The sequence below is a fragment of the Lepidochelys kempii genome, chromosome 12 (genome assembly GCF_965140265.1).
Source record: "Lepidochelys kempii isolate rLepKem1 chromosome 12, rLepKem1.hap2, whole genome shotgun sequence".
NCBI lineage: Eukaryota > Metazoa > Chordata > Testudines > Cheloniidae > Lepidochelys > Lepidochelys kempii.
The window spans coordinates 39812342-39825962 of record NC_133267.1 but is presented as its reverse complement, the minus strand read 5'-3'; the positions used below and the strand labels follow the sequence as shown (position 1 = coordinate 39825962).

The 13621-nt window shown below is 51.3% G+C and overlaps 1 protein-coding gene across 8 annotated transcripts in view; it reads right to left on the bottom strand.

The window, feature by feature from the left end:
* Positions 1-8837, bottom strand: part of SPG7 (SPG7 matrix AAA peptidase subunit, paraplegin) — a 51210-nt gene extending 42373 nt beyond the window's left edge. For 4 of the 8 annotated variants that reach the window (XR_012154551.1, XR_012154553.1, XR_012154552.1 and 1 more), the window contains exons 1-2: positions 8654-8834; positions 6786-6984 (exon numbers count right to left, since the gene is read on the bottom strand). Coding sequence is in view for 5 of the 8 variants with exons in the window: in XM_073308260.1 (XP_073164361.1) it covers positions 6786-6984; positions 8654-8770 (316 nt within the window). In the remaining 3 variants the exon portion in view is untranslated. Of the gene's footprint in view, positions 1-515; positions 619-6785; positions 7021-8653 lie in introns of those variants that run through there. The other 4 variants (XM_073308263.1, XM_073308261.1, XM_073308262.1 and 1 more) reach the window with 4 other exon arrangements.
* Positions 8838-13621: the final 4784 nt, after the last annotated feature.

Sequence of the window (13621 nt, the reverse complement as noted above, 5' to 3'; positions counted from 1 at the left end):
AGCTGGTGAGAAGCTGAGACCAGGATCTGCTGTTTGGGAACATGTATGTGAGGGGGCCTTAGCCCGACAGGGAGAATCAGGGTAGGGCGATGAGACAGACCCCACCACACACATACCTCCACGTGCTCCAAGGGTGGCAGATCCTGGCCCCACCCCAATTCCTAGGGATAGGACTGACCCACCACCCCTCTACAATATCTGTTGTCAAAGCTGCATCAAGATTTCCTATTAACATTCACCAATGAGGCACAGAAGCAAATCCATTTTTAAAAAAATGCAAGCTCTGAACTGTAAGCCCAAATGCAAAACATTTTCAAGTTAAATGGTTTCAGAGCTCAGATAGGTAACTCAATCCACTGAGCCCGACTGTGAAGATGCCACAGCTTATCACTAGCCAAAAAAAAATACTACAAGTAATTACATTTCTTAGTAGACCCCAAATTAATGTCATTTCAAAGACAATGTCCTGGCCAACGCAGACATCCCCCTCAAAAATACTTTAGTAGGGAGCTCACCTAAGAGTTTCCAGAGTCTCACTGGATCCCGAATTACATGTTGCTTCACTAAGAGTCCACTGAGCCCTTCAAATGTGGGGGAAAGTGTTCGGGACAGAAGGGTCTGAAGAGAAAAAAAGATGACAACTGTAACAGGAAAAACTGCACAGTGCAGCAGGCAATCAAAGTAGATTTCCTCAGTAGGAAGGAAGGATATTTTTGTGATTTGGTCACAGGATGAGTATCATTCCTGTGTATCATTCCTGGCTCTGCTGCAGACTTGCTATGTGATTATGAGCAAGTAGTTTATAGCCTGGTTTTAGGAGAGCTAACATGCACACAGAGCATGTGCCTAAAATGTTTGGAAGTCACACTCTTCTTCTTGTGCCTAGGTTTATCCTTCAAGTGTACACTGGGGCTAACATGTCAGAGATATGGAGAAGCTACATTCATTAACATTGGTGAAGTGCTTGAATTTTCTCAGATGAGAAACGCTAGAGGAGGGCAAAGTCGTAACCTAACAGATTCCACAGTAAGGAGACTATACACCTACTCCTCACACCAGCTAATAAGTACTGCCTGTAGTCTTGATTAACCCTAAGGGTGATGTTCCATGGACGCAAGAATTGGCTTGAATTGTAGATCAAATTTCACAGTTACATTAGTAATTGGTTGACATGGCCTACCGTGACATACAGCACTCTCACTGCAATGAAGATACTGTTAAATAACGTTAAATGACTAATTTAAACTGATAGAAGCAAAGATTCCAACAATACACCTGCTACTCCAGCCAAGTTTAAACTAGAAGCTTCTGCCAGCATAGCTATGACAGGTTTCAGAGCAGCAGCCATGTTAGTCTGTATTCGCAAAAAGAAAAGGAGGACTTGTGGCACCTTAGAGACTAACACATTTATTTGAGCATAATCTCCCCACTGTATTTTCCACTGAATGCATCCGATGAAGTGAGCTGTAGCTCACGAAAGCTTATGCTCAAATAAATTGGTTAGTCTCTAAGGTGCCACAAGTCCTCCTTTTCTTTCAGCATAGCTATGTTGATCAGATGTGTGAAGAAGTGTGATCCCTAATTGACAGATCTGTGTTGGCTGAAGCCCCTGTGTAGACACTGTTATACCAGCAAAACTGTGCTTTTACTGGGATAGCTTGTCTCTCTTGTGGGGGTGGTTTTACTATCCCAGTACAAAGCACAGCTTTACTGTACAGCTGTGTCCATACTAGAAGTGTGTATACCGCTATTCCTATACCAGTAAAGCACTCCTACTGTGGAAATAGCCTCAGTTTTTCACGTGTTCACTGGATTGGAGTATTGCAGGGGGTGAAGCCTCACCTGTACGAAAGTCACAGAAGCTTACCATGAAAACATTGCAGAATTTCAGCAGAGAAGAGCAAATAAGTTAGAGAACATTTAAGTCAGAATTTCCTTGTTTGTGTGATTTTACATCTTATTTTAACAAACTTGATTTTTAAATTTTCTTTAAGGGCTAGTCTATATAGTTAAACCAGTTCAAACCTGTATCAGTTCAGAAGCAGATATAGCTTACATGAATGTAACCCCCCATGCATGAATGTAGTTTCTGCAAAACAAACTACATTGATACAAATACTCCTCTATGGATATAAATGTGCCCACACTTGGGGTTTCACCAATTTAAACTATACCCCTTTGGAAACAGATATAATTAAAGAAGGACAAAAACTGTCCAAATAATAGCCCTAAAGATGTTAAAAAGTTAAAGATGAGAAAACAATTTAAAAAAAACAAGCCACATCCACTGACGTTACATCCCTTCTGAGGATGTGTATGGAACTCATGTGCCTCCTTTATTTACATAATTGCTCCTGTGAAGACAAACATAAAGCTAACCTATCCTTAAGATTTTGGTTAGCATCTTTGTTGTAAACTGATGTGCTATTCTGCTGTTTAGGATTTTGACCCTATAACACCCACTAAAAAAGGGTAACTAAAACATTAAACAACATTTTGCATACAGCCCAAAGCCTACACATAATATGTAGTTTGCAGGACCTCATGACGTTTGACCCTCTCCTGCAGCACAGACAATATATACAGCAAATATTAGGAAAATGCAACCTAGACGGAGCTACTTTAAGGTGGGTGCAAAACTGGTTGGAAAATTGTTCCCAGAGAGTAGTTATCAGTGATTCACAGTCACGCTGGAAGGGCATAACAAGTGGGGTGCCGCAGGGACCAGTTCTGAGTCCAATTCTATTAAATATCTTCATCAATGATATGTGGGGGAGGGATAGCTCAGTGGTTTGAGCATTGGCCTGCTAACCCCAGGGTTGTGAGTTCAATCCTTGAGGGGGCCATTTGGGATCTGGGACAAAAATTGGAGATTGGTCCTGCTTTGAGCAGGGGGTTGGACTAGATGACCTCCTGAGGTCCCTTCCAATCCTGGTATTCTTTGATTCTATGAATGATTTAGATAATGGCATAGAGAGTACACTTATAAAGGACGATACCAACCTGGGAGGAGTTGGAAGTGCTTTGGAGGTGGAGGATAGGATTAAAATTCAAAATGATCTGGAGAAATGGTCTGAAGTAAACAGGATGAAATTCAATAAGGACAAATGCAAAGTACGCCATTTAGGAAGGAACAATCAGTTGCACACATACAAAACGGGAAATGACTGCGTAGGAAGGAGTACTGCGGAAAGGGATCTGGGGGTCATAGTGGACAATAAGCTCAATATGAGTCAACAGTGTAACACTGTGGCAAAAAAAGTGAACATCATTCTGGGATGCATTAGCAGGAGTGTTGTAAACAAGACACGAGAAGTAATTCTTCTGCTCTACTCCGTGCTGATTAGGCCTCAATTGGAGCATTGCGTCCAGTTCTGGGTGCCACATTTCCAGAAAGATGTGGACAAATTGGAGAAAGTCCAGAGAAGAGCAACAAAAATGATTAAAGTGAATGAAGTGAGCTGTAGCTCATGAAAGCTTATGCTCAAATAAATTGGTTAGTCTCTAAGGTGCCACAAGTACTCCTTTTCTTTTTGCGAATACAGACTAACACGGCTGTTACTCTGAAAAATGATTAAAGGTCTAGAGGGAAGATTGAAAAAAAAATGGGTTTATTTAATCTCGAAAAGAGAAGACTGGGAGGGGACATGATAACAGTTTTTAAGTATATCATAGAATCATAGAATATCAGGGTTGGAAGGGACCTCAGGAGGTCATCTAGTCCAACCCCCTGCTCAAAAGCAGGACCCATCCCCAATTAAATCATCCCAGCCACGGCTTTGTCAAGCCTGACCTTAAAAACTTCGAAGGAAGGAGATTCCACCACCTCCCTAGGCAACGCATTCCAGTGTTTCACCACCCTCCTAGTGAAAAAGTTTTTCCTAATATCCAACCTAAACCTCCCCCACTGCAACTTGAGACCATTACTCCTTGTCCTGTCCTCTTCCACCACTGAGAATAGTCTAGAACCATCCTCTCTGAAACTACCTCTCAGGTAGTTGAAAGCAGCTATCAAATCCCCCCTCATTCTTCTCTTCTGCAGATTAAACAATCCCAGTTCCCTCAGCCTCTCCTCATAAGTCATGTGTTCCAGTCCCCTAATCATTTTTGTTGCCCTCCGCTGGACTCTCTCCAATTTATCCACATCCTTCTTGAAGTGTGGGGCCCAAAACTGGACACAGTACTCCAGATGAGGCCTCACCAATGTCGAATAGAGGGGGACGATCACGTTCCTCGATCTGCTCGCTATGCCCCTACTTATACATCCCAAAATGCCATTGGCCTTCTTGGCAACAAGGGCACACTGCTGACTCATATTCAGCTTCTCGTCCACTGTCATCCCTAGGTCCTTTTCCGCAGAACTGCTGCCTAGCCATACGGTCCCTAGTCTGTAGCTGTGCATTGGGTTCTTCCGTCCTAAGTGCAGGACCCTGCACTTATCCTTATTGAACCTCATCAGATTTCTTTTGGCCCAATCCTCCAATTTGTCTAGGTCCCTCTGTATCCTATCCCTGCCCTCCAGCGTATCTACCACTCCTCCCAGTTTAGTATCATCCGCAAATTTGCTGAGAGTGCAATCCACACCATCCTCCAGATCACTTATGAAGATATTGAACAAAACCGGCCCCAGGACCGACCCCTGAGGCACTCCACTTGACACCGGCTGCCAACTAGACATGGAGCCATTGATCACTACCCGTTGAGCCCAACAATCTAGCCAACTTTCTACCCACCTTATAGTGCATTCATCCAACCCATACTTCTTTAACTTGCTGACAAGAATACTGTGGGAGACCGTGTCAAAAGCTTTGCTAAAGTCAAGAAACAATACATCCACTGCTTTCCCTTCATCCACAGAACCAGTAATCTCATCATAAAAGGCGATTAGATTAGTCAGGCATGACCTTCCCTTGGTGATCCATGCTGACTGTTCCTGATCACTTTCCTCTCATGTAAGTGCTTCAGGATTGATTCTTTGAGGACCTGCTCCATGATTTTTCCGGGGACTGAAGTGAGGGTCACTGGCCTGTAGTTCCCAGGATCCTCCTTCTTCCTTTTTTTTTTTTTTTTTTTTTAATATAAAAGGTTGTTACAAGGAGGAGGGGAAAAATTATTCTCCTTAACCTCTGAGGAAAGGACAAGAAGCAATGGGCTTAAATTGCAGCAAGGGAGGTTTAGGTTGGACATTAGGAAAAACTTCCTGTCAGGATGGTTAAGCGCTGGAATAAATTGCCTAGGGCAGTTGTGGAATCTCCATCATTGGGGATTTTTAAGAGCATGTTAGACAAACAAGTGTCAGGAATCGTCTAGATAATACTTAGACCTGCCACGAGTGCAAGGAACTGGACCTGATGACCTCTTGAGGTCTCTTCCAGTCCTATGATTCTATGAAATCCTATTACAAGGTTGGTGCACAAACAAGGACATAACGAGTAGCACAGCTATGCTGGGAAAGAAAAACAAAAGTGAGGAAAGGAATCAATGTTTGCCAAACGGAAATGGTTCAGACTTCAGAAAAAAAAAATAAAATAAAAAAGCTCTCTCTCTTAGAAACTTGAATGGTACTAACAATGAAGACCAAGCTATAGGTAGGACCCTACCAAATTCATGGTCCATTTTGGTCAATTTCACAGTCAAAGGATTTTAAATATCGCAAGTTTTATGATTTCAGCTATTTAAATCTGAAATGTCAGTGTTGTAATTATAGGGATCCTGACCCAAAAAGGAGTTGCGGGTGGGTCGCAAGGTTATTGTAGGGGGGTTGCGGTACTGCTACCTTACTCTTGCGCTGCTGCTGGCGGCAGCGCTGCCTTCAGAGCTGGGCTGCTGGAGAGCAGCGGCTGCTGGGCAGGAGCCCAGCTCTAAAGGCAAAGCCGCCACCAGCAGCAGCCCAGAAGTAAGGATGGCCTGGTATGGTACAACCTTACTTCTGAGCTGCCGCTGGCGGCGGCTTTGCCTTCAGAGCTGGGCACCAGGCCACCAGCTGCCTCTCTCCAGCTGCCCAGCTCTGAAGGCAGCGCAGAAGGAGGGGTGTCAATACCGCGACCCTCCCTAACATAACGTTCCGACCCCTCGCAAACTCCCTTTTGGGTCAGGACTCCTAATTTGAGAAATGCTGGTCTCCCTCATGAAATCTGTAAAAGCACACACACAAGACCAGATTCCACGGTCCGTGATGCATTTTTCATGGCTGTGAATTTGGCAGGGCTCCAGTTACAGGTAATACCAGAAAGGATCTCTCTCATGCTAGCAGGGCTTCTCCAACATTAAACTCTTCTGTTTCATAGGAGTGCAGGCAGGTGATTCCTGGAAAGTGCACAGACGTTAGGAGCCCTGGGGATAGCTCCCATCCCACAGCGGCCTCCCATGGCAGCGTCCTTAGTAATTATTCGGAACCCAGGAGCGGTCAGACGCTCTGACGCAGGTGGCGCCCGCTGTGCCCGGCGCTGCACATACTCGCTGTGCCAGACAGCCTCAAGGCGCTTCCACGGGCAGCAGAAAGGAGGGACTCCCACCCGCACTGCGCAGGAAGCCCCCACCCCGGAACAACAATGGCCCAGGTCGCATCAGTCACGCTCCGGTCTCCCCCCGGTACAGGGCACGGCGGGAGGGGGGTCCCCGGTCTCCCAGCAGGCCCCTGCCAGAGCCAGGACCAGACCCCCGGGCTCCAGCGCCGGGCGATCCAGCCGGCCTCAGGCCCGGCCCGCCCCCGGCAGCGCCGCCATGGCGCCCGCTGGCAGGGCACAGCCAGCCCGTCCCCTGCTCGGCCCGCCGCGGCCACTCACCGGGAGCACTCCGCCGCCCCGAGGCCGGCCCCAGCTCCGGGCGGGCCCCGCCAGGCCGAGTCGCCGCCAGCGGGGGCCCCTGAGCAGCAGCTGCAGCAGCGCCATGTCCCGCGGCGACCGCCCCCCAAGGGCGCGAGACCGCCGGGCAGCGCGGAAGGGCCTCGCCGAGCCGGGCAGCGCGGCTCACGGCAGCCGGGCCCTGAGAGAAGCCGGAAGTGCCGGCAGGAGGCGGAGTCAGCCATCTTGAAAGCTGGCCGATTCGGCGGTCGCTGCCAGCCTTCAAGATGGCCGCCTCCCAGCCCTCCCCAACGCCCCGCCCTCATTCGCCGCCAAGGATCCCCCCCCGCCTGCCTGTCCGTGAGCTGCCCCTGCCGCCTCCCCGGTCCGGGGCCCCGCAGCGCCGGGCAGCTCAGGCCTTGACCCCCCCCCCCGCCCGGGGCCCCGCAGCGCCGGGCAGCTCAGGCCTTGACCCCCCCCCTCCGCCCGGGGCCCCGCAGCGCCGGGCAGCTCAGGCCTTGACCCCCCCCCGCCCGGGGCCCCGCAGCGCCGGGCAGCTCAGGCCTTGACCCCACCCCCACCCCCACCCCGCCCGGGGCCCCGCAGCGCCGGGCAGCTCAGGCCTTGACCCCACCCCCACCCCCACCCCGCCCGGGGCCCCGCAGCGCCGGGCAGCTCAGGCCTTGACCCCCCCCCCCTCCCCGCCCGGGGCCCCGCAGCGCCGGGCAGCTCAGGCCTTGACCCCACCCCCACCCCCACCCCGCCCGGGGCCCCGCAGCGCCGGGCAGCTCAGGCCTTGACCCCACCCCCACCCCCACCCCGCCCGGGGCCCCGCAGCGCCGGGCAGCTCAGGCCTTGACCCCACCCCCACCCCCACCCCGCCCGGGGTCCCGCAGCGCCGGGCAGCTCAGGCCTTGACCCCCCCCTCCCCCCCCCCGGGGCCCCGCAGCGCCGGGCAGCTCAGGCCTTGACCCCCCCCCCCCCCGCCCGGGGCCCCGCAGCGCCGGGCAGCTCAGGCCTTGACCCCCCCCCCCGCCCGGGGCCCCGCAGCGCCGGGCAGCTCATGCCTTGACCCCCCCCCTCCCCGGCCGGGGCCCCGCAGCGCCGGGCAGCTCAGGCCTTGGCCCCCCCCCCCCCGGCCGGGGCCCCGCAGCGCCGGGCAGCTCAGGCCTTGGCCCCCCCCCCCCCCGGCCGGGGCCCCGCAGCGCCGGGCAGCTCAGGCCTTGGACCCCCCCCCCCCCCGCCCGGGGCCCCGCAGCGCCGGGCAGCTCAGGCCTTGGACCCCCCCCCCCCCGCCCGGGGCCCCGCAGCGCCGGGCAGCTCAGGCCTTGACCCCCCCCCCTCCCCGCCCGGGGCCCCGCAGCGCCGGGCAGCTCAGGCCTTGACCCCCCCCCCCTCCCCGCCCGGGGCCCCGCAGCGCCGGGCAGCTCAGGCCTTGACCCCCCCCCCCTCCCCGCCCGGGGCCCCGCAGCGCCGGGCAGCTCAGGCCTTGACCCCCCCCCCCCCCGCCCGGGGGGGTGCAGCGCCGGGCAGCTCAGGCCTTGACCCCCCCCCCTCCCCGCCCGGGGCCCCGCAGCGCCGGGCAGCTCAGGCCTTGACCCCCCCCCCCCTCCCCGCCCGGGGCCCCGCAGCGCCGGGCAGCTCAGGCCTTGACCCCCCCCCCTCCCCGCCCGGGGCCCCGCAGCGCCGGGCAGCTCAGGCCTTGACCCCCCCCCCTCCCCGCCCGGGGCCCCGCAGCGCCGGGCAGCTCAGGCCTTGACCCCCCCCCGCCCGGGGGGGTGCAGCGCCGGGCAGCTCGCGTTCTTTCCAAGTATCCCACCCTCCTAAAACGGATTTCCCTGGGTTGGATTTGGCCATAAGAACAGCCATACCAGGTCAGACCGAAGGTCAATCCAGCCCAGTGTCCTGTCTGCTGACAGTGGCCAAAGCCAGGTGCCCCAGGGGAATGAACAGACCAGGTCATCACGGAGTGATCCATCCCTTATCATCCACTCCCAACGTCTATACCAGCATAGGTCGCCTGTAGAGCTGCACCAGCAGACCTCTAGGGAAGATGCAGTTTATATGGCAAGGGAGAGCTTTTGCTATTCTAGCTTAAACCAGTTCCCTGAAAGGAATAAGCTATTCTGGCAAAAAGGATTTATTGCTGTCTAACTACTTCTAGGCTAGGGCTCTTTTGCCAGCATAGCTAGTCAGTTGGGGGTGATTTTTCCTTCCTTGTCAGTCAGTCAAACTCAATCTGTTGTTGTCTCCCTTCTGGATCCTTCCCTTCTGTACTTAAATTTGCTGTTTTCCTTTATCCTAAAGCAATCTTCATTCAACCCCATATTCTCCTCCCCTTTGTTGCTAAGCACTTTGTGTAGGCTGTCCCTTCTCATGGGGTGGACTTCTCTTACGCCCTTCTCTGTCTGTTTTCACTTTCTCTGCTCCACTAAAATGAATTGCCTCTTTTCCAAGTCAGAGGCTATGTCTACACTACAACCTTTGGTCAAACCAAGTTATGGTAGGATACAGCTACTGAAGTTTGTGTATTACATGGGTGCATACATTTTTGGCTGCTTGTATTGGTGATGCACCCTGGGTAAGTATACCTGTGTGCCATGCTCTGCTTTTTGGTGCAATGCCTATTGGGACTTTTTTGCAGTGTTTTGTGGGATAGCAATGATTCACCCAGGGATGGCTGAGAGCTAGGGGTTAAGTTCCCAGCATGCAACTTTCTCCATCCGCTAATACTTTCTACAGACCATCATTTTAGTGCTTTTTAAATTTATTATTTTTTTAAATCACACCATCCTGTGCAGTGCTTTTCTGTCTCTGCCATCTCTAACCAAAGCACAGAACCTGCATAGTTCAGCACTATTCTTATGGCCATTGTAAATACAGGACGCACAAGTCTTCTGTATTTGCAGACCTTCATAGGTGCTGGAACTAGGGATGCGGAGAGTGGCTTCCATTATATACAGGGTTTACAGTTTGGTTCAATGGCTCTCAGCACCCCCACTATACAAATTGTTCCAGCACCCTGCAGACCTTCAGGGAGCACTGCAACCACTGGGATCACAATGAGGAAGATGAGGATATATTTGAGGAGAGATTGCTGATGGACATAGCAAAAAAATAATAATCCCAGATTGTTTGTGGCATTCATGGAGCAGCTGCACACTGTGGAGTATTTCTTCTGGGCCTAAGAAACAAGCACTGATTGGTGGGATTGCACATAATGCATATTTGGGACAATGAGCAGTGGCTGCAGAACTTTTGGATGCAAAAGGCCACATTCCTGGATCTGTGCCATCCTCACCCCAGCCCTCCAGTGCAGGGACAGAACGAGAGCTCATTGGCCGTGGAGAAGTGAGTGGTGATGTGTTCTAGAAGCTTAAAGCACTGGATTGCAACTGGTTAGTGGGAAATCATTTTGAAGTTAGAAAATCCATAGTGGGGGCCATTGTCATCCAAGTGTGTAAGGCCATTGAATGCTGTTCAAGACTGTGACTCCCAGCAATATGCAAGAAATGGTGGATGGATTTGCAAAAATGGGGTTCCGAACTGTGGTGGGGGAATAGACAGAATGCACATCCCTATCTTGGTGCCAGCCCACGTTGCTACAGAATACGTCGACAGAAAGGCCTATTTTTCTATAGTTATGCAAATGCTATTAGATCCCTGGGGACGCTTCACTGATATCAATTAAGGTTGGTCCAGGAAGGTGCATGATGCTTGCATCTTTAAGATCACAGAATTGTTCAGAAAGCTGCAAGCAGGGACATTCTTTCCTTGGTGGCTGATTAACATTGATGATGTGGAAATGCTAACAGTGATGTTTGACCCTTTGATCGCCTGACGCATGAAGCCGGACGCTGCCCACCTTGACAGCACCAAGGAAAGATTCTGCTACTGGCTTAGTATGTGCAGAATGACTGTTGAATGAGGTTTGGTAGATCGTAGGGTCACTGGGATTGTTTACGCACTCCATTAGATCTCAGGGAGAAAAACATCCCAGTGGTTATAGCTGCATGTTGTGTACTGCATAATATATGTGAGGCAAAAAGGGAAACGCTACCACCGGGTGGAGGGGCAAGGTTGACCAACTTTCTGCTAAATTTGAACATCCAAACACCAGGGCTATTAGAGGAGCCCAACCTGGAGCTGTGTGTTTGAGGGAGGCTTTAAAAGTTCATTTTCAGTCAGCCACAGTAGCATTCTCTCTTGCTGTCTTGAGATAGTGTCTGTCTTGCATAGTTTAAACCAGGTCCTGGTGGTATTGCTTTGCTACTGTGGTGCTTGGTGTGTGTTTATGAGAGCTGTTTCATTTCTTGGCTGCTTCTGTGCGTTCTGATAAAGATACTTTGTGTCTCCAAAAATACAACTTTTTTTTTTTTAGGGCAAAAATTCGGTGCACAAAATCAAAATGAAAACAAACACATACAATCTTGCACACTTTTTAAAAATAACTTATTGGGCTGAAACTTTTAAAACTCCAATTGAAAAGGAAGCAAACATTTCTGTTCATTTGAATAAACAGAAAGGTAGTTCAGTGCAGGTCACTGTGGCTACCCATACACCAATGTGGTTTTCACAGGTCAGTAGTCTGTGAAACTCTGGTTTCCCTTGTTATCCTGTGGCGTGGAGTAGTAGGGGTAAAAAAGATGCAGTCCATGATGCCATGTGGTATGTTGTGAGAGTAGTCAAGGCCGGATTAACTCTCCTGTGGACCTGGGGCTATTAGATTCTGTGGGGCCCTTGTGTACAAGTCTTTTTGCTGGGAGGGAGTTTGGTGCAGGAGGGGGATTCTGATCTGGGGCAGGGGATTGGGGTGCAGGAGGGAGTGTGAGGCTCTGGCCAGGAGGCGCTTACCATAGGCAGCTGGCGGCACAGCAGGGCTCAGGCAGACTGCCTGCATGCTGTGGCCCCATGCCGCTCCCGGAAGCAGCTGGCTGCTCGCACGTCTCTGCGGCCCCTGGTGGGAGGGGGACATCATGTCTCCGTGCACTGCCCGCGCCCGCAAGCACCACCTCTGCAGCTCCAATTGTCCTGTTCCCGGCTAATGGGAGCTGTGAGGAAGGTGCTGGGGGCAGGGGCAGTGCATGGAGGCCCCCCCCCCCCGCCAGGGGCCACAGAGACGTGCCAGCAGCCAGTCGCTTCTGGGAGCCATGTGAGGCCAGGGCAGGCAGACAGCCTGAGCACCCCTTTTAGTGACCTGGAGATGGCTGCCTGTGATTTATTTTTGCGGGCCACCTCCTTGAGCCAGGCCCCCAGGCTGCAGCCCCTAAAGCCCCTGCCTTAATCGGGCCCTGGGTGTAGGGAGCAGCAACCATGATTCTCCAAGGGATGCAAAAGCTGGTGAGTCTAGGATTTTTGGACCTGTAGGTCAGCCAGAGTCTGTAGCATTTGGATTTGCTGCCTGAGGAGAAGCCCCATTATGTCCTGGTGCATTTCCTGCTCCTTGTCCTCCTGGGATTCCTGGGCCTTTTGCCTGTGCTTTGTCTTTCTCTCTGCTTTTGGTCATATTGGGCCTCCAAGCTCTTGTTTGTAGGCCGCTACAGCACTGGCTTGCAGAATCTCGCAGAACATGCCCTCTCTATAGTGCTCTTCCTTCTCGTCTTCAGGGTCAGGCATCCTTGGGGTCAGGCACCACACCAAAAGCTGCTGATTAAAAACAGACAAATGCTCCATTAGATTTACAGGAAAGATAAGCTTCCAAATTCCCTTCCCTTAAGTCCCAAACATACTTCTGAGAAATGCTTATTGGCGGTTCAGCTTCGGAGCACCTCAGTACAGCACCACTGTCCAGCTCCAACCGTGATGAGTATGGCCTGGCAAGGACTGGCTGGGAGGGATTTTCTGTTGCATGAAGTTATAGAATTCTGGCCCTTATTCCATGAATATAGGACAATGGCACTGAAAATTGGGACTATTTTCTATAGGCAGTGGTAATTTTAGCTGATTTATCTCACTTCTGAGGATTACAAAGGCGCAGAGAATCCAGATGATATTGGTGTCCCAAAGCCACCTAGGCCCGTAAGCTATTAGTCTGTTTATGGCAATGGTGCCAGCTGAACTGTCATGGGAAAGTGTCTTACTGCACAGGGAGAAATAAGGCTACCCTTCCTAGACACATTCAGGAGAGGATTGCACAGTACCTCCATGAAAGTAATCAAGATCTCTCAGGATAAAAAGGGACATTCCTTGTCACATAAACAAACTGCTTAGTCTTCTCCCCCCCCCAGCCCCCTCCTGCCTAGCCCAACAAGGGAATGAAAAACAGATGCTGACTCTACCTCTGGTTATCCTACGTCAGTGGTTCCCAAACTGGGGTTCGCAAACCCCTGAGGGTTCTCCAGAAAAATTTCACTCCTGGCAGCCAGAGGACCCCGGGCATTGGAGGCAGCAGGTGGGACCCGCTTGCAGGGCAGACGGCCGGAGCCCCAGGAGGAGCAGGGTAAAGACGCAAGAATCAGCTAGTGTTTCCTCAAGTCCACACTGTGGAAAATCTAAGTCTAATGATCATGATGGTCCTGGAAAATCACTTACAAAGAAAAGAAAATATGACTATGATTATATAAAATATGGCTTTACATGCATTGGTGATCAAGAACGTCCAAAACCACTGTGTGTGATTTGTGGTGATGTTCTAGCAAACAGCAGCCTCAAACCTTCTCTACTTTGGCGCCATTTAGAAACTAGGAATCCTGCACAACTTGACAAGCCTGTTGATTTTTTCAAGCGAAAATTAGCTGAGAGGAAAAGTGACATTACCAGTTTTATATCCAAAGCAAGTACTGATAATGAAAATGCACTTGAAGCGTCATACTGCGTGAACTACCGTGAAGCAAAAGCAT